This window comes from Ailuropoda melanoleuca, chromosome 15 (assembly GCF_002007445.2).
Source record: "Ailuropoda melanoleuca isolate Jingjing chromosome 15, ASM200744v2, whole genome shotgun sequence".
Lineage (NCBI taxonomy): Eukaryota > Metazoa > Chordata > Mammalia > Carnivora > Ursidae > Ailuropoda > Ailuropoda melanoleuca.
In genome coordinates this window covers 64,675,199-64,696,634 of record NC_048232.1, presented here as the reverse complement: position 1 = coordinate 64,696,634, position 21,436 = coordinate 64,675,199, and the positions used below count along the sequence as shown (strand labels likewise).

The window sequence follows — 21,436 nt, the reverse complement described above, 5'->3', positions numbered from 1 at the left end:
AACCAGCAAAGGGCCCACCTACCTCTGTAGGTCGCTCTGGTGGGGACGCTGCAGGCGCAGGTCTTGCTCGCCGGACTCTGACCCCTGCACAGCTGCCTGCCCGTGTCCACATTCTTCACCACGCACTCCCACTCAGAGCGTCTGGGAGGGAAGCTTCCCACCACAGTCACTGTAGTCTGTGTGGGGAAGGAAAAGATTCAGGACCCACGTCATTGTGTTGGGACCCTCGCCATCCATCCTCGAGCCTTAAGGGAACTCACCCTTTGACATGCCAGAGAAGGAGAACTTCTCAGACTGCTGATGTAAAGAAAGAGACGTCTTATCGACTATTTGATTTGCCTTTTGTGAATCACATATTCATATTCTTGGACTATTTTTCTGCTCTGTATTTTTCTTATCGTTTTTAAGAGCGCTTGGTATAGATATTAATCCTTATCTGTCATATTTCTGACACATATTGTCTCCTAATCTGTTTGTCTTGCAACTCGTATGCGTGGTATCTTTTACCCCACACAACGTGTTTTATGTCATCATGTTTTTGCCTTGGTTATAAAGCTATTCCCAAACTTTAGCCTATAGACAAATATAAAATTGTTCCACCATCTTTGTTTTTTAAGCTTCTATCTGTAATCAATCTGGAATTTATTTTTATGTAAAGTATGAGATAAGGGTCCAACTTTATTTTTATCCGGATGGTTAATCAGCTATGTCATGATCATTTACTTTAAAAACACCCTCTTTTTCCCACGGAACTGAAATACCGCTTTTGTTATATATTAAATTATCATGTATCTGGAATCTATTTCTGAATTCCGCTCTGTTTCAATTATCTATTGATTCACTTCTATTTCAATGTCAAGCTTTTACTACTGTGATTTTAAATATATTTAACATCTGAAAAGGCAAATCTTTATTTTCATTATTTTCTTAGCATCTCCTAGATATTGATTGCTCTTCCATATAAATTTTAAGATTATCTTACCCAAATGGGGGTGAGGAGATTATGAGTTTAATTGGAATGGTACTAAATATATGCATCAGTTTTAGGAGATCTTATATATTTGTAATATTAAGTATTCCCATCCAAACACATGATTTTTTTTTCATTTGTTTCTATTTAGGACAGGGTTTATTTAAGATGTACCTTGTTTCTTGGTGCTAAGATACATTTTTCATTTCTTTATTTCTTATTGGTAATGTTATTAGATTATAGTTAAGGAAGGTGACCTATGAAATCTACTTAAAATTAAGGTTTTAGTTTGTGGTCAAACATACGATCAGAGTTTTGGGGAGGGAGGCTATATGTGTACGTACACAAATGGACACCAAGAGAATATCTTGGAATTTCCCCTAACGCAACTTCTTTCCAAACAAATTATCTAAAGAAACAAGGCAGCCAGTTCTCATGTTGAAAGAGGAAAATTATCCCACCACAAAAAAAGGAAATGCAACGTGATGGGATAGCGGTGTCAGCTAATGCTACGGTGGTAACCATATGGCTATATATCAATGCATCAAACCAACCCATCGTACATCTTAAACTTACACAATGTTAGATGTGATTGTATTTCAGTTTTAAAAAAAGAAAATGAAGGTTAGAAAAAAAAGGAAATTAAAGGAATTGATATGTCAGTGGTGGACCCCTTTGGCAGCAGGTGCGTGAGGGGGATCTGGTGGGAAGATGGGAGCAGAGGAAGTGGTAACCTGCCAACCATGATGAAAAGCTACAGTCCCAGACAGCCTGGGAGGTGTCCGTCTTCTGTTACACATTTGACTTTCATCCACATTTTCCAAATGGCCAGCCTGAAACTCTGTTGCCTCTTGTCCTTAAATCAGCTTGCTATGTCCAATCTACTCCTGGGGTCAGCGCCATCTTTCCACTTCCAGAACATTGTTTCTCAGCCATAAAGTCTTGCCAGAGAAGGCAAGTTCTTATAACCCAGCTTTAACTGAAGTCCACCCACTGTGAGCAGACTTGAGCATAGCAACGAAGCCCAAACCGCTCCCACTAGCTCACCTCCCACAAATGGCTGAGCTCTCATTCACGCTGCCTCCTTCGACCCAGCATTTATAACTGCACATACATCTCAACACATGATCACCTATTCCCTGTAAACATACAGGCCTTACATTTATTTCATTACTCAAACACTACAACACCAGAATCGGAAATTTTTTTGAAATCCTTTTTTCAGCAGTTTATTTTCCACATTTCCTTCCAGTTCTCACATAGCTTTTACATAACTGTAATCATTACCTTTATTTGTTCCCTATTTATCAAGCTCTTAACATGTGCCGAGTGCTGTGCAAGGTGTTAAATGCTTTAGTGAGTCAAAGAGCTATAGTCCCTGTCCTTTAAGAGCTTATAGTCTAGCAGAAACACGGGGCAGGGGTGGGGTGGGGAGGATGTCACCTTTCGGAAACTGGAGGGCCATACGGTATGAAGAGATCTTCCAGAGGGGATAGAAGCCTGGACTAGGATGGTAGAGATGGAAAGAACTGACAGGTTCAGGATACCCTTTAGAAGTAGCATGGGCAGGACCCGAAGTAGGGCATGTGGATATGAAGGATTTTGGTAAGAAAAACGGATGGATAGAAGTACCGTGTACTGAGATGTGACACACGGAGAGGCAGACTTTGGGCGGAAAATGCAAGATTTCAATTTGGGGTGTGTTTAGTTCAAGATACTTGTGTAATAGTCAAGAGATAGATCGAGTTAGATAAGGGCCTGGAACTCAGAGGAGCAATCTGGGCTAGAGATAATGGAGATCTGAGCACAGATATGAGACATAAAGACAAGGGAGTGGATAAAATGGTCAGCAGACAAAGTAGAGAGCCAAAGACAGGAAGAGCCCAAACTGGGTCTAAAACAACTCCAGTATTCAGAGTCAGGGAGAGATGAAGTCAGCAAAGGAGGCTGAGGCACGGCCAGAGACAAGGAAGAGAGCATGCACACGGTGTGCCAAGGGAGGGAGGGCAATGGGAGAGGGGGTTTCAAGAACACAGACAACAGACCAAGTAAGAGGACTTACAGTGTCTGCCGGAATGGCTAGGAGTTCGCTAATAACCTCAGCAAGAACAGTACAGGGGAACTCTGTGGCAGAAACCAGATTGGAGTTGCTCTGAAAATAGCAAGTTTTTTCAAGTGGAGTGGAAGGAGAGAAAAGCCAGGGTGCTGAAGGTATTTTTGTGTGGGTGTGGGTTCCAGGCAAGTATAGATGAAAAGCTGATGCCTTGGTTTAATAAACCCAACTTGGGAATCCTTCCCAGGTTGACAGCTCCTTCTCCAACTAGGCTGGATAGAGAGTGAATGAAGACACAAAGAGTCAGATGAGGTAGAAAGTCTGAATGTCTATTAGCTGGTCATGTCCACGGTGCCAGAGAGCTTGCTACACAACATTCGAGCAGGTTAGCAGACCTTATTTTACTTAACCATTCTGCTTATTGCCAAACAGTTTGTTTCTTTCCAGGTTTCTCAGTCTACAAAGCTACTGCAATGGCATCTGCCTGCTTACAGTTTTGGTTCTTTCAAGTTACTTCTTCAGAATTCAAAGCCTGGAATTAGTGTTTCAAATAGAATGAATATACTTATGACTTTTGAATCAGAACACCAAATTGCTCTCCAAAAAGGCTGTGCTAATTGGCATTGCCAATGTCAGGTGTTAGCATATCTTAACACTTTAATTTGTAGTTATTAGATAACTAGTGAAGTTGAACATAGCCCCCTATGTCTAACTTTCTAAACCTCCTCTCGTGAGAATGCATGCTTTTGCCCACTCTTTGGTGTCCTGGCGTTTTTCTTTTTAATTTCTCCTGGTTTTAATATCAATGAATATCTTGCCTGCTGCAAACGTTTTCCTGAATTGTGCTTTAGTTATCTTTTTTGTTGTATATTTTTAGATGTCAAGTATATGAATATTTTTCCTTTGTTATCACATACTACATTGCTTCAGAGCTAAGAAAATTATACTTCCAATCATCTGGTACCCATTTCTATTCTCTGTTTTTACATATTAGCTTTTTATATGAATTTCTTAATTAGCTTAAATTTTTATATTTAATGTAAAATGTGAATTAAGTTATGTTTCCATATTGTAAGTCTGTTATCGCAGAACCTTTTATGAAATTATTCTTGCTTCCTCTTATTTTACAATATCTGATCTTTACAATTTTTACATTTATTTCTGAGTTTTCTAGCCTATTCCCATGATCTATATTCCTACTTTTAAACAGAATCATGGGTTGAGTTATTGTCGCTATCTACAAGTTTATAATCATATGGAAATGGTCTAGCTTAAATACATTTCTGTTTTTTCAAAATACATTTTGGATATTCTTGACCAGTTCATATTATTCCAGCTGAATTTTAGATTACTTTTAAGAAAAAGTCCATTCAAATCTTCACTGGGATGACATGAAATCTAGAAAATAGTTTGAGGAAGAAATGACATTTTTATGATATCTTCCTGCCCAAAAATGTAGTATGTGTCTGGATATATTCAAGATGTTTTTCCTGTCTTCCAAGAAAATACTTTGTGTGTTTTTATTTTTATTTATGCTTATGTTTTTAATTGGTAAGGTTTCCTTATCATGAGTTACAGCCTCAAAAAACTACTGCCCCACTATCTAAGTACTGTTAGAAAGAATTGCTTAAGGCAAGCTATTGCATAGCCCAAATTATTATTTTGGTAGCTGTCTTCAACATGTATCTTCTAGTAAAAGTGATTTTAAAATATAGGGTATAGGGGCGCCTGGGTGGCACAGCGGTTAAGCCTCTGCCTTCGGCTCAGGGCGTGATCCCGGCGTTATGGGATCGAGTCCCACATCAAGCTCTTCAGCTGTGAGCTTGCTTCTTCCTCTCCCACTCCCCCTGCTTGTGTTCCCTCTCTCTCTGGCTGTCTCTATCTCTGTCGAATAAATAAATAAAATCTTTAAAAAAAATTTAAAAAAGGAAAAATATAGGTTATACACCTCACCCTTTAAGTTTCCGCCTGAGTATTTTGGTTGTTTTTAATGAATGGGATCTTTTACTAATTGACCCTAACTCCTTTACCTCACCTAACGTTATTGATATTTGAATGTTTATTGAACATTTAGCACTTTTACTTTTAATCTGAATAGTTTTTAAAGCTAATATATTTAGATTTTGAAGATACACAGCCACTTAAGATGAGCAAATAGTGATATTTTTAAATCTATTCCTTTCCCATAGTTATTTCCATTACTTGTCTCTTGTATTACTGCACTAAACACAACTTTAAAAACAATGAGGGTTATATCAGTGACGGTGGAAGTCCTTGTTGTCATGCTGATCTGTAAAAGAATGTTTCTAGAGTCTCTGTCTTAAGAGTCCTGCTGTTTGTAGGAAATACTTCTATTTCTATGTCTTTTCTGTTTTTATTAGTATTAGTCATTTTTACTGATTGTTACAATCTCTTTATAGGTATACAGACAGTTTTGCATAATGCAAGAATGGGATGTCACACATCCTTTTTTGGTGTTTACGTATGTGAGAATTTCATTTTTCTTCTTCTTTCTTTTTTTTTCCTACTTGTCTCAGCCTTCCCTCTCACCACATATCAGTCACACCATCAGGAGAGCCCATGTTTACGACCTAGTAAGAATGCTTTCATATTTTTCTTCATGCGCAAATAATTATATAGAGACATAAACATATACAGTAGATCATGCTATATCAATAGCATATCATATATGCTATATGTATCAATAGCATATATTGAGTTCTTGATCAATACAAGATCATGCTACACATACTTTTCTGCATCTTGCTGTTTTTGCTCAACAAAACCTCACGAAATCCCTCCAAGCCAACTGGAATTGCTCCAATTATTTCTTGTTAATGCCGATTCTGTAATGAGGATGAGGATATACAATCTTCTCATTGTTTTGTGTAAAGAGATGATGCTTCTTGGAAGCAGAGGCTCTGCATTATATCAGGGGCTTTCTGTACTCAGAAAGTTACTAGAATGTTACTAGGCATTTCATGGGAAGGCAGCCAACACTCTTTGACCCGAGCTGTAGACTCCCATCTCTGTAGATCAGGGTCAGGTATTATTTAAATCAACAAAGATCTGGAACTTTCAGGTAAGTCACAGATGACCATAAGGGTAGAAAATATTTTGAAATAATATGACTAAGAGATGGCATCACATGTCTTATCAACGTTGTTAAAATAATCAGCCCAAAGTTGACTTCAAAGATGAACTTTACCCAGATTACTGAATTCTTATCTCCATTACCTTGAGAGTGATAGCGGCTGGAGAGCAAGGTAAAGGCTGTGTGGGAAGGCTCTACAGGGATTTGGGTAAACCACGGTGGGACTCAGGGTAAAGCTTTCTTCTTCTGGTTGTTTGGGTGGTAAATATTTTTTGCAATGTTCCAAACTAGATAGAAATGGTGATTAACTTATACCAGTGAACCCAAAGATTGGTAAGCAAATTGTGTAAGCGGCATCTTTTATATAACGAACAAGTTACTTTCTCTTCCTACATTTAGCTGAAGTATCACCCTTTAAATTTTCAAAATGATTTAAAAAATATCTTGGGTAATCTTAACCATTTATCAGAGTCCTGGGTGTATTCAAACATCACGGTATTTTTTTGTCATTCTCTATGAGCACCGAAGTTAACTATTTTTTCAGACTGATAAGAGAAAAATTTGACCACACCTATGCTGAGATACCTAAGCATCTTCTTCACACAATTTTTTCACTCTGACTCAGGGCTGCTGGAGGTTTGGATGAAGGCTTTGAAAGTTCTTTTTTCACCGCCCCCCTCCCTCCCAACCTGCCGGAAGACAATAGAAAGTGACAACAGCCAAATAACTTTAAATCCGTAAGTTCTGATCAGTTATAACTTGAAAGTTCTATTCTTTTATTATTTATCACTCATTAAATGCTCTGGCTCTCCTTTATTAAATGTTAAATCATCTTAAGTGGTATGGTTCTTGCTATGTGAAATGGCAAATTGTACGGGAAAAGAGAAAGTGGCCCATTTCCTTGTTAATGTGGCATTCAAATAAAACAGAGAGAGCTCAACAGACAGGTCAACTGGCTGCTGATGGGGACTCGGTACAATTATTCATAATACAAGAACTATAATTAGGGAGAAAATGTCTCCTTACAGCACCACTGAGATTACAAGGCAGGAGTTCCATATTCCCGTAGGGTATGGACGGTGTGTGAATCAGAAGATGCTTGAATCATACACTGCTCATTGTGTCCTTTCTCTCATCCAGTGACAAGGCTGAAGAGCTGCCAATGGCGGTATGACCATACCAAGAGCCCACTGGCTTTCCAAAGGACCCCACTTGCAATGTGCGCTGCCCATAATGGTTCTTGACCTCTCTCCCAGTGCTGAGTAAAGCCATGTGTATAAGATAGGTATCAGGAGAAGGCTGCATGAGTTAGGGAAAGAATGATAAAATAACATTCTACACTTAAGTCACATTTAAGGAATTGTGGACCATGAATCTGAACTTTCTTCTTCCTTTTTTTATCAATACATTTTTCTACTACATTAATAGTCCATTTTTTTCTTGAAATTCAACGAATGAGGGTCCTCTTCAGCTCTACAGGATGACAAACCCTATGAGGGTAGGCTCACCGTATGACTTGTTCTCTGCTATTTCCCTAGCATCTCGCAGACTGTAGGGCATCTGCCAGGCACTCAATAGTAGTCACTAAATGAATGGACTCTCCTAACTAAGCTTCTTTAATGCTAGTAGATCTTTCACACACAGAAGCAAGCTAGCATCGGTTGTGCAAAATGAGACAATAGAGACAAATTAAAATTTTTCCTCTTACCTTATCTTTACTGCTTCGAAATAGGTTAATTTGAGGGCACTTTTTAGCTCCCGATGAAATATCCAGCCAGTTCTCATAGTTCTCTGGATGTGCACAATCTTCTTTAAAAGTACACCTATCAGAAAACAGGAAAGGGCAACAAAACAGCAACCCCACACATGTATTAGTTAAAACCTTCTCATACTTGGCTTCAGTACAGAATGCCAGGCTTTGTGCAGAGGATTACTGATTTTGAGCGAGAATGGGAACGTGATGCTAAAACCATGAAAAGCAACAGGACAACAGCAGAGCGTTTTATCCATAATGTCTACGGGCAGAGAACAAATGTAGACGACACGCTGAACTTCGGCTCCCGCGGCCTCTCTCAGGATGACAGTGCCAAATACACCCAAAACATGTCCTCTCGTGGACTCTAAAATTACAGAGCTCCCTTCAAGAAAAACCTGGTACAAAGGACAGCCCAAGAAAGGGTTAACAGATTGTATAAATTTTAGGTTTGTGGTTCATTCCCAGAATATCAACCTACTGTGAAAATTTTGTTGTTATTAAGAAAATACTAAAGCTACCTTGTGCTTTGTAGTATGGTAATTAAATATAAATATTTCAAGGGCAGAGTCTTCCCAAGAAAGCAATAAGCCATTCCATAACCATCTGCTACATAACATTTATTTAGACAGACACCCAATTATATCAAAAGATACAGACGCAACAGTTTTCCAGGGCCACTTTCCCAAGTCTGCCAGCGCAGAGGATGTCCCAAATAAATCTTAAGCTGTGGCCAGGGCCAACTCCTCCAATAAACATGACCAGGAGCCGAGCAGGGAGAGCGCTCCTCTGTTTGGATGTCTCGGCCACTCTAGGTCACGCTAACTTGGGAACTCCTGCCTACCGGAAGGGCACCCAACAAAAAGAATGAACAGCAAGGACTGTGGTATTCTCAAAGGTGTTGAACTCCACAAATATTCCATTGGATAACATCAAGAAGAGACCAAAACATCTCCATTATCTATACCTCCTCAAGGTCTCAGGTTAAAATGGAGGGGTAGAGGAGAACCAGTGACAGTAAGTTTGAAAAGAAATGGAAAATTCATGAATCACGAGATTGAAAAGCAACCAAGTGATAAAGGCATTCATCTGTGGGGAGTCCCTCAAAGGGTTGGAGTGAGGCGGGATGTGGTCCCCGAAAGGGTATCTGACTTCACAAGCATTTTTACTTCCTCTTCTTTCCTTTTTCAATTTGTAAGAATGTAGGCCCCATGGCTCTGTCTTTGAGCTCTGTGCTAATTTGAATATGACAAAAATAGAACAGGAAGCCGGTGAGTTTCATTAAACATCATCCTGGGGCACAGTACTTTGAGCAAGTATTGGAGAACCCTGTTTGCAGGGAGCACATCTGTGTCCAAACTCCCCTACATCTGTGTTGGCTCCTTCTGCAACGTCCTGACCGTGGGGATTTTCATCAGCAGTTTTCCAAAGCCATCAATTCATCCGACCCTTGATGGCTAGCTCGTCCGTCACGGACATTAAGTTCAAATTAAACCGCCTGTCGGTGTCAGGGAGAGTTTGCCACGGAGGGACGAGTGTGGCTGGATTGAAAAACAGAATGACGAAGCTGGTTCCTTGTTCTGTATTTGAAAGAGATTATGACGGTCAAAACCCCCTGCCTCTCCTGCGCACTCTGGTTTGTATAAGGCGCTTCCTCTGTCTATTCAAAAAAACAAGACAACAACAGCAACAAAAAGCCAGTTCTAGAGAGACTGGAGTACAAATATTGTTGTAGGCTCTTAATGCCTCATGGAAGTCAAGGCCTAAGGCTGCCAAAAAAACAAGTGTAAACTATTTCATACAAATAGTGCTGCAATTTGCCAATTTGTAGGCAGAACACAGTAGTGCCGCTGAGTTATCGTCCCCTTCGCTGAACTCCTATAGCATTTCTCGTCGGAACCGCACATTTCAGGATTTAATCATATGCTGTGTTGAATTACAACTTAACTGTTTCATATGTCGGTGTCATTTCTCCCCTACCCCCCAAGTAAGCTCTAAGCTCCTCAAAGGAAGGGAGAATGTCTTCAAGGTTTCTTCAGCAAATCCCTCAGTGTCTGGCAGCATGATATGCAAATACTGGGGTTTCAATAAATATTTTTGAAATGATGCATGAAATATGAAATCTCTATAGGTCCTTTCTGTGGGTGATTTTTCTTTCTAAAATTTTCTTCTAATTTATGTCTGACTCCTACTTATGATAAAGACACTGTTTTTAATGTAAGCTAAAAGTTCAAATCTGGGGCCAGAGAGGGAATAGGTTAGGAGTTTTCAGTTTAACTTTTGGGGAAAAAAAAAAAAAAAGAAAAAATATATAGCAAACCTTTTACTTCTTATTTTGTACAAGGTAGAAACAAAATCTAACCATGTTAAGCAACTAAACATAAACTTCTTGCTTCTAAAACACCTCTGAAATTTCCAAACTCCCATTTCTTGCTTCTCGCCAGTAAAAATAATAAATTAAACAGCAAACCATGACACCAAGAATGTACAACCAGATGGTCAACCAACAACAGTATCTTATTACTTCTCCAATATTGCAGATTATAAAATCTTCACAACAGCATGTTACCCACACATTCAGATTTCTTAAGGAAGGGGAGCAGATCTTATAGCCCCCACATTTTAGTACAACGAAAGCAGTTATTTTGAAATTATCACTTCCAAAAGCTATCATTCTTTTTTTTTTTTTTTAAGATTTTATTTATTTATTTGACAGAGATAGAGCCAGCGAGAGAGGGAACACAAGCAGGGGGAGTGGGAGAGGAAGAAGCAGGCTCATAGCGGAGGAGCCTGATGTGGGGATCGAACCCATAACGCCGGGATCACGCCCTGAGCTGAAGGCAGACGCTTAACGACTGCGCTACCCAAAGCTATCATTCTTGCTCCTATGTGTCACAAAAGCAACGGTCAAGGGGCATAGACACTTAAACCGTTGCCTAAATGAAATTAAAACCTCACGGTTGGACACAATTCTCAGGTAGGCTGATCTCTTAAGTGGCTTCATTTCAATTTCTTCAGGCCACAGATAAGAGGAAAATTGGATTCAGATTAGAATGAGCATATTCTGGAGAGAATGGCAAGTGACAGATTTGCTTCCCTTCCTCTGTGTTCCTGCTACAGCCCCCCTCCTCTACTCAGGGTCTACCCAAGAGCCCTCAGACTCCCAATCACTATTTTCTTTTTCCAGTTCTTACTTGCAGCTGATCTCATGCCTACATCATAAGGCCGATATGTAGACACCCGCCCATTTGCAAACCAGGAAATAGAACGTGCTCAAATGCAAAGGAAAGACTGTCTGAAAAACACAAAATCAAACCAAACCAAACCCAAACCAAAAATTAAAAGCAAAACAAAACAAAAAAACACAAAAAAAAATTTTCCTAGGAGCAAAACAGTGTGTGGAAACACTTCAGTGAAGAAAACTGGTTAAGAAGGCTTGTTCTCATTAGTTTCTATGAAATCTGCTGTAAAGCTTAATCTGTTCAAAACAATTACAGACTTCGATGTTGCCCACTCAACTGTGTAAATACATGGACTCCCCCCCACCCCCCATGAAAAAGTATGCTCAAAACCTATCCAGGCTTCAACTCTTGAACAGAAAGATTCCAGGCACTTGTTTCTAAGTTTGCTGTTTGGAATTCAGAAAGTATTTTCCTAGTATGGGTTTGCTTCCCAAGCTCGTGGAAATCTGTCTAAACCCGAATATCCCTGAATAACTAGTCCAGCATGCACCTGAAAGGAGGGAGCACTGCCCCGTCCCAGGCACTGGTCTGCGTGCTCACAGGTGGCACTCCCCCGTTGGTCCTCCCAACCACTTCATTCTATAGGCATGAAACAGAGGCTCGGAGAAGTGCGATAACATGCCAACGTCACACAGCCACAAGTGACAGAAGTCTGCCTACAGAGCCGCCCACTTGGCCACCCTGCTGCGCGGCCTCCTATGAACCCTAACTACCCACTTAATAAGGTGTGAAAGGGTAAAGACATTCAGGGTTCCTGCTGGCTTCCTGGGGCCTCAACAGGGGTTGGGAGGGTGGGGCTGGGCCAGGATGAGCACCAGGGACAGAGATTAGAGAAGAAGGTCAGGCAGAGTCACGAGGTTGAAAGAACAGCAAGGACGTGAGGGGATGGGGGATTAATCACTAGCCCTGAATACAAAACCTCCATCTACAGGTTAAAATCCCAAGAGGCTCCCAATTTACAAACCTATTGTGCCCCCCCCCAAATTTGCTTGCTACCCATCTGTTTATAATATGAAATACAATTTTCTCCCCATAGAAATAATGTTATGAACAGTGATCAGGTCTCCAGGTTAGCCCACAAAACCTATTTACCCGTAATGTAACTCCAACGCTATATATTTGCAATAAAGAGTAGCAAGAAACAATGAGATTGCAGCCATTTGCATTATATGGCAGTTTTTCTTCTACTTTACTTATTTGTGTTTCTGCTCAGCTGGTAGTCTGGGAACAGTGCCCAGCTGGATCGACTTTTAAATTTATTACTACACTATTATATTTATACATTATTTCTGTTTTTTTAATGGGTAGGATTTAAATTATTAATTATTTTCATGCCAACATAAAGAACAGGAGACCCACCTCTGAAAAGGAGCTGAAGTTCCCAGGCAAGTAAAATGCCCGTGGGCTGGGGGACTTTGGAATCTGACTCTATTAGGCCAGAATCTCTCTCTCTCTCTCTCTCTTTTTTTTTCTTGTTCAGTGAGAGTTTATTGGTCCTTAGCATGACATCTCAGTTACCAAGGTAAATCACATACACGACTGCAGGTAAAAACATGTGAAATAATATAAAAATAAGTTGAAGGCTACCTTTTATATATTTACTGAATTAAGTAGTGTAATAAATACTACAATAAACAAAAAGCATCAATCCCACGATTCAGTGTCACTGAAGTTACAATAGCATTTGTAAATATGAGTTTTAAAATTCAAGTGACTGATATTAAAGCACTGAAAAACTAGGATAAAAGTGAATTTGGGCACGTAAGTGAGCACTTCTGTCATTAGTATTTGACACCCTGGGACAGTGGAAGCCCTTTCTCACCTCCTTTTTGAGGTATGACTATCCAACTAGGTCAGCAACACACTGGAATACTTAATAGTTCACAATCTTTGAACTAACTTTTCCCTTTTGAGAAGCCCAAAGAGCAACCCAGAGCTTATTACTGTGCAAAATTGTCCAAAATCCTAACAGAATTTAGGAGGGAACTTTGTCTTGTGCCCCACGGGGCCCAGTGTCCTGGCCTCTGGTTAGAGAGGCCCCCAGGGCTCTGATGGAGCCAAGAGGACTCCTTCCACCAGCCCCTCCCTAGGGTGATCCCTTTTCTCCGATTTCGGCCTCCTCCTTCCAATCAAAAAAAGAAAAAAAAAAAGCCACATCAACATGTAAATTAACCCATAACTTCAGCGACTTCAACATTATCACATTCACTCTGGCTGATATAAAACGGAAGCTGCTAATAGGAACATTGGCAAAAAGCACGTAAGCCCCTGGAGGACTTCTGCCTGGCCCTAAGGAAACTACTACACCTGATGTCTCTCTGCTGGGTCCCTGCCGTCCACTCTGAAGTTCCAAATCTAGAACACGTGTCGCGGCCCTTCTTCTGGAAAGCCTAGGACCCTGGCCTTCCACTTGGAGCACCCAGGGGAATCAAGTGGACCTCAAACTTCACACTCAGAACCCACAGGCGCCCGGCAGGTTCCAGAAGGGGCAGTGCAGGGGAGGAGGCATCCTCCCTGCCTCCGTCCTCAAAAGCCCACGTACTCAACCTTGAAATAGAAACTCTGAACTCAGAAATGTAACTTCTACTTCCTGCCGCTCGAATTTCATCAGCATCCCCTAATCTAATTGTTCACCAAAAGCAGACAGTCCCTGAAGGAAACTGATAACTAACTGTCAGGTCATTGGCTTGCATGTGCAGTCGGTGTGACCTATTCCAAAGATTCTATACCGATATAATATCAGAAAACTTTTAGCAAAGAAACCATCCAGCCTCTCTCTCAGGAAGCGGGAGGCTGTGTCCACACCGGGGGAAGGTTTCACTACAAGAGCATCCCAAGGTCTTCTGCTAAGGGATTTCAAGCAGAATGCCTGCATTTTTAAGAAAGGCACAGAGGAAGACCTAAGTGGTCCCCAGAATTTGGGGGGGGGGCTTTTATTGACACTGTCGGTCCAAGAGACGAAGAAACCAAACTCGACCAAATAGAAGAGAAGAGGATGTCCCTGTGGCATCTACAGAGACTACACCTTGAATCCAAGGCCTCCAGAGCCAGGAAAGGGGAATGCCAAAATACCAGATCAAAGTACTGAGCTGGCAAAGCTGAAAAATTGGACCTTCGTCACTGGAGCTGAAAGGTAATCTATGTGATACAATTATGCTAATTCCAGAGGCAATTTAAAAGACTTAAAAAAAAAATGAAACCATCTCACGTGCCAGGGCCACCTTCTTTCACATTATTTGATTCATTTACTCTTCATAACAAACCTATGAAGAACGATAATTGTCCCTGCTTTACAGATGGGGGAAACTGAGGTGCAGAAGGTACCATATCGCTTTCCCAAGGTCACAGAGTTAGCAAGCGGAGGGCCTGAGACACAAAAACCAGGCAGCATAGCTTCCCACGTCTGCAGTCTCATTTATGCGCTTCTATGGCCTCGTACAGAAGCTAACACTGAGCCCTTCCCACAGGCCAGGCACCGTGCCTAGGCTTTCCAGAAATTAGCTCATTGATCCTCACGACCACCTCAGGAAGTAGACATTATTATCGGCTGTACTGCGAGGATGTGGAAACTGTGAGGCGGAGCGGTCAGGTGGCACGGTGTGAACCTCAACAGTCTTTACTCCTGTGCCAAATTCCTCCAAGTTTCCAAAGGCTTCCCAGGATAGCAGTATCATAAATGGCAAGATAAAAGTAAACAAGTCCTCCCCAAGCACAGGCCATATGGGAAAATACAGGTTTTAGTCACTTCTCAGAAAATGCCAGTGCTCTTCGGGTTGTTTGGGGGGTTAGTGTTAAAGTAGGGTTCTGTTTAAAGAGGTTTGGGAGACACTGAGCAAATAAAATTAAACTAATTTCTCTGCTGCAGGAATTCTCAGAGCCTTGACTATGTTGCTGTGCTTCGTAACTTTCCAAGATAGGAATGAATGATCTAACATCTTCCAACTTTTTTAGTTCTAGTCATACATGCTGGGAAATACTGCCCGATCTTGGTTAATGAGCAGTAATTCAAATAGTGGATCAAATTACAAAACTTTGGGCCTTCCTTGGCTTTTCTTCTCAACTCTCATATTCAGCTGATAATGACCTATTAATTCTAACGTCCCTCTATGTTATCTCCCACATTCTATCCTCGTCCATCACCTCTTAGCTAGGCTCCTGCCTTCCCCCCTCCAGTGCCTCCAATCAGCCTCCATACAGACACCTAGGTTATTCTCAAGCACGGAGCTGATCATAGCACTTGCTACATAAAAACCTTCAAAGGCACCCTTTTGCCTGCATCAAACTCCTCTTCATGTGTGTCTTTTAGGACCAGGAGCCTAGAACCCATGATTCCATGGTCATGTCTCTACCCTGGCACTATGATCTAGCTCCTGCCTTCTTTTCCAAACTCATCCCCAGGCAACTGTGGATTGATGAGTCTGTCTATGTGACTAACACATGCAGTGCAAACATGCCTGGCTCCTCCTAGCATATGCTGTTCCCATGGCCCAAAGTGCCCTTGGGTCTGCAGTATACTTGGTGAAATTGTGTTCCTTGTTCAAGGCGAGTTCAATATCACTGCCTCCATGATGTCTGCCCAAGCTCCAGGCAAAGCAGTAGCTCCGCCCTCTGTGTCCCTGTGGCACCTTACACGTGCTCTAGGTGTATACAGCACATAGCATTAGTTGCTGATTGCTTGTCTCTCCCACTAGACTGTAGCTCCCCAAGGGAAAGACCCACATCATTCACCTTGGCACCCCCAGAACCTAGTGCCATATTTGGCATTCACGCCACAAATATTTACTAAGTGCCCACAAGACACCAAACATCACAGCAGGCACTGTGGACACATCAACGTATAAACCAGTCAAGTTCCCCTGCTAATAAGCTTACATTCCAGTAAGACACAGAGACCTAAACCAAATAAACAACAATTTAAAATAATTTCAAAATAAAGTAAGTCTTCTGCAGAAACCAAAAATGTAGCACCAATTATTCCAGATTGGTCAAGAAAGGTGACATTTCAGCTCAGAGTTCTAGAGTAAAAACCTTCGAGCCACATCAAGAATAATGGGAACAGCATTCCAGGGAGAAGGAGCAGCATGTGCGAGGACCCTGAGTTCACCTAAAGCTTGAAACTCAGTTCTCCTCAAGGAACTAATTGAAAACCAGACTGGCTAGTAAACAAAGGGGAGAGGGATTCTGCCAATTACAAGCCAGTGACTTTGGGCAAGTCACATGCCCTCTCTGTGTCTCAGGCTGTCCATCTGCAGAAATGCAGATACTAGTGATTTCTATCTCTTGGGGTTGTTAGCAAAACGTGCATCTATTTAACTGAGGCTTACGATAATGCCTCAGTAAATAGTACTCATTGTGATACTTATCACTTGGGCAGGTGAAACAGATGTTACGCAAAAATGTGGATGACATAAGCTACACAAACACAAAATGGTCATGACGAGATAGGGATCCGGGCAGTAGGGCTCATCAGACTGCTTGCTGGCATTGCTCACGCACACCACGTCAACATGCACCGTACCTTTCCTCCATAAGGAGGCAGACCGAGTTCAAGGCTTCTTGGAGGATTCTAGATCACATTGTGCCTTCCTTCTAAGACTAAAGGGCTCTCTGTGGTCTCCCCACACCTTGAGCATCAGCTAGCAGCACTTTTCACAGTGTACGGACAGCATTTGCTCAGTGTATGTTTCCCGCCCCTACCTGTGAGCTTCTAGGGCAGAGCCTCCTTCAGCTCCTTTCCCCAAGGGCCCAGTTCAGGGCCTGACCCACAGCCCGTCCTCAACAAGCGTTAGCTGAACTGGATTAGGAATTCAATTTTAAAGTGACTAAAATTCTTGACTACGTCTCCATGATACCAGCATAAGTTGTTTTGTTGATTTTTGTTCCCTGGGCTGGCCTGCTAACTGGCGTGGTGGAAAACCAGCCTTTGTCTTGAAACTCAGAGCTATTTAGCGTACATAAAACACATTTGCAGACTGAAACACACAAAAGCGATTTGTAGCCTTCGCCCCATGTGGCTCTTTTGTAGGTGATGAGCTTACTGAAGCTGGCGTTTCTCACTTCCAAACACAAACCATGAGCTGAAGAATTTAAGGGAGGGGTTTTAAAAATACGTAACATGGAAATAAACATGGGAAAAGGAGGCCCCTGGAGTCAAGAAGATCTGGGTTCAAAGCTGCTCTTGCCCACAGGCCCCGTGCAGCTGGGGGCACATGCCTTCCCCTCTCTTGGCCTCCACTTCCCCACCAGGAAAGCAGGTGGCCCATCTTCCTGAGAGCAATACTGAACGCCGTGCGTGGCCTATCAGAAATGGTCCCCTCTCTATATAGCAGAACATAAGCACCTAAGCTTTACAAAATGTTACAAAAGCAAAAACATGAAAGGCTGCCTGGAAGGCTTCCAAAGAAGATGGGAACATCGTGTTTGAAGGTGGAGAAGGTGCTGGGAACAGGACATCTTCCAGGTCACAAAGACAAGTGAAAACATTTGAGGAATTTTTAAAAGCCAATCAATACATACTTATGAAAGTGCCTGCTGCCTGAGATAAGGTCATTTCAAAAAAATCTATTCCATTAAAACATGTATTTACTAAAAGGGGTGATCCTAATGGTACTTGTTCCAAGTCAGAGAACAGCAATTAAAGAGATGGTGCGGGTAAGCAGTTTGGATGCTGAGCTCTGAGGACCTCGGCAGCCAGGGTATCCAAACAAAATTGGCTTCTGAGTAAGGTGAGCCTTCTCCATGTGTCGACCTTGGTCAGCTCTCAGGGCAGCAAGAGCTGTGCCCCTCAATGATTTCATCCCCTCTCCACCTTCTGCTTCGAAATAAGCAGGATTTGTTCACAGCTCCTAACAGTGGATACAGATGAAGAAGAACCCAGGGGATCTGGCGTCACCCAAGACCCCTCTCTACTGTTAGTAGGCCCCCAAATCCCTTTCAGCCTTCTCACTAACCCAGATGCACGGGCTGGGCCTCGGCCAGGGTAGTTCAGGAATGCCCCAAGTTCTGAACAGCATGTCCTCTCTGCTCCCCACTCTTTCCACCCTGTTCTACCCGCTTTTACACAGTTAGTCGGCACAATGGGGTTCTCACCCAAGAAGGAGGGGCCACCCCCAAATCCCATGATTACTATGATCGCTGTCATTCGAGCCGCACTGGACCGTCAAGGAGGGTCACTGTCCAGGCTGCAAGCACGAGGACACATCCGGATTGGAAGGAAAGCAGGAACGAATGCAGAAGGAGAACGAACTGTCTCAAACTGTCTTCTGGCCACTCGCCTAGGGGTGGCCACAACTCACGAAGGGGGACATTTCCAGAGCTGAATGTGTTCCTTCGGGTCTTGGCTCAGACATGCTCTCTCAGTGAAGCCTTCGGGGACCACTCTGGTTCAAACTGCAACCTCCGGGGCCTCTAGCCAGCACCCCATACCCCTGTCCTCAGCTGTATTTTTCTTCAGAACATTGATCACTATCTGACACACTACCACCTTCTTTATGCTTACACGGTCCCTCTTCCCTCATGTGGTGAGGACCAATGTTCCCTCAACATTCACGTCCACCCAGAACCTCAGAAGGCGACCTTGTTTGGAAAAGAAGGTCTGTGCAGATGTAATGGAAGATCTCAAGAGGAGATCCTCCTGGATTTATGGTATCCAATGCCTGGTGTCTGGAAAGAGAAAAGAGAGGGAGATTTGGAGGCACGAAGAGGAAAAGCCCGCGTTGTGAGAGAGGCAGCATTCGCAGTTCTGCCGCAAGCCAGGAAACAGCAGGAGCCCCTAAAGCTGGAAGAGGAGAGGGAGCACTCTCCGCTAGGGCCTTCAGAGGAGACATGGCCCTGGTGACACCTCAGTTTTGTATTTTTAGTTCCAGAACTGTGAAGGAATACATGTGTGTTGTTGTAAGCCATTGACATTGTGGTCATTTGCTAGGGCAGTCTCAGGAATCCAACACCCCATTAGAAGGACCTCTGCGAGGGCAAAGACTTAAGGTAGGGCTGTGCAATTCACCGCCGCAGAATCCTAGTGCTTAGGACAGTGTCGGCCACACCCTGGTCTCTCGATAGATACCTGTTCACTGAAAGCATGGGCGCTTACACGTTCAAGGTGGAAAGCTGTCTACGAGTCAGGTTGGCTCTGAGTCCCAGCGTCTCTGTTAGGCACAGCCAGTCATCCACAAAGGGTCCACTTAGACCAGGCTCTTCCCTCTACTGCCACAGCCGCAAGGGACTATGTCCCTTCCTTGTTCCTCTTCCCTTTCCCTACAGTGGCAGGTGAAGGTAGTGGCTGGGGAGTTCGAGCTAGGTCCCACTACCTGTGCAACCTGACGTTGGCAGAATAACTGCCCCCAAAAGTACCCATGTCTCCATCCCCGGGACCTGGGCATGTGTTTCCCCCCACAGCTACAAGACTTTGCAGGTGTGATTAAGGATCTCAAGATGGGGAAACTGTCTTGGGTGATCTGTGTGGGTCCACAGTAATCACATGGGGGTCAAGAGGAGGCAGGACGGTCAGAGTCAGAGAAGGGGATATGATGAGGGAAACAGAATTCAGAGCCCGAGAGACGTGAAGGGGCTACACTGCCAACTTTGAAGATGCAAGCAGCAGCCACGAGCCAAGGCGGGCAGGCTGCCTCCGGAAGCAGGAGAAGACAAGGACATGGGTTCTCCCTCCAGCCTCCAGAAGAAACACCGCCCTTTCACCGCCTTGATGGTAGCCCAGTGAAACCCACTACAGACTTCTGACTTCTGGAACATACGCTGCTTTGAGCCACTAAGGGTGTGATCATTTGTTACAGCAGCAGCGGGAAAGGACTACACAACCTAAGGCTGTTTCCTCATCCCTAATGTGGCTACGGTCCTAGTGCCGACTTCACGGGCAGCAGGAGGACTACGGGGACAAGGCGCGGCACACAGGGCACAGCGTCTGGGGCAGGGTGAGCACGTCGCCCTCCGCGCACACACACTGCGGCTTCCGACGGGGCCTGCGGTCGGGGCAGGCTTCGCGCCGGAGTCGCACTGCAATTGCGGCCTCAAGGGTCAGCGGGCACACCCTAGCAGGCTCCTCTACTGAGAAGCCCTCAGTGGGCATCTCTGATGCATCCTGCCCCCCACTCAGGAGGGCAGACCGGGCCGCGGGAACGCTGACCTCACGAGAGTGTGGTTGTGGGTTACCATGCCCCAGGGGTGGTCTTAGCCACATTTCTGGGCAGTCACAGCCTAGGGCCCTTAGAGTTAAAAAAAAAAAAAATGGGGAGGGGAGGCTTGAGGAGGGACTGTCTCTTGGAGGAGAGGGGAGGCAGACCCCAACAGGAGAGCAGTGTAAGGAACTGGATGTGACCTTAAGCAAACCATGTAACTGTTGTTGTTGTTGTTGTTGTTACTCTGGGGTGCTGGCCGTCAGATTTCAGTTTTTCTCTCCTGCATTCAAAATCCCCTTCTGTGACCCCCACCCTTTCAGGAAGGCTGACAGAGGGACTGGCCAGAGTCCTGTTGTCACGCCGGATTGAGGAATGATCTCCTAGCAGGGGCTACCTGAAGGTCTTCCACGTGTCTACATGGAAGAAACCTGTAGAAGAATATGGGCAAGTGTCAGGTTTATACAAATCATCAACGGGAACCACAGACACTGTATAGTTAACATGTCTGCTGATTAGTACAGCCTTACCCTACCTACGCCCTGTGCAGGGTGGGGCACGGCAGGGTGGGACAATGAAGACGAGCCTGGCCTTTCCTGCATGGCCCGCTTTCTGAGGAGGACCCAGCCCTGGTTCCATTATGTGACTGGGACCAGAGCAAGCGGAGCCCCATGGTGGCGCAGGGAGAGGTGGGGAGGTCCGTGAAAGTTGGAGAAAGAGCGGCCAAGTAGATGACTCAGGATGGGACAGGAGATAAGCTCGTTCGTTAGGAGACATATCAAAAGACAGTGGAGCCTGGAAGGGGTACAGTTGGAAAGTCTGATAAAGCTGGTGCCTGGGTTAGCGTGGTTCATGCTGGCCCTGCCATCGGGATGATCTTTTTAAGACCCAAATATGATCATGTCCTCTGCTGAAAATCCTTTTAATGGGTTTCCAGCACCCACTAATGAAGTCCCAACTCAGAGCCCTCCACATCCTGGTCCCACCCACCCCCATGCCCTTCCTTCCTTCCAGAGCCAGTGCTCTAGGGCTAATATCCAATCTGCCACTCCCTCAGCAGACTGCTCACTGTGCTGGATCCTCTGCCTGAAGTGCCTTCCGCTCCCTGTCCCCTTGCTGAAAGTCTACTCAGGCTTCAAGGCCTAATTTTTTTTAACCTTTTTTTTTTTTTTTTTACTTTAAGTTCTAGTTAGTTG

The 21,436-nt window shown here is 43.7% G+C and overlaps 1 protein-coding gene across 1 annotated transcript in view; it reads right to left on the bottom strand.

The window, feature by feature from the left end:
- Positions 1 to 21,436, bottom strand: part of PLXNC1 (plexin C1) — a 142,693-nt gene that overhangs the window by 78,924 nt on the left and 42,333 nt on the right. Inside the window, exons 5-6 of the mRNA XM_002921782.4 lie at positions 7,826 to 7,940; positions 23 to 176 (exon numbers count right to left, since the gene is read on the bottom strand). Of these exons, the coding sequence (XP_002921828.3) occupies positions 23 to 176; positions 7,826 to 7,940 (269 nt within the window). The remainder of the gene's footprint in view (positions 1 to 22; positions 177 to 7,825; positions 7,941 to 21,436) is intronic.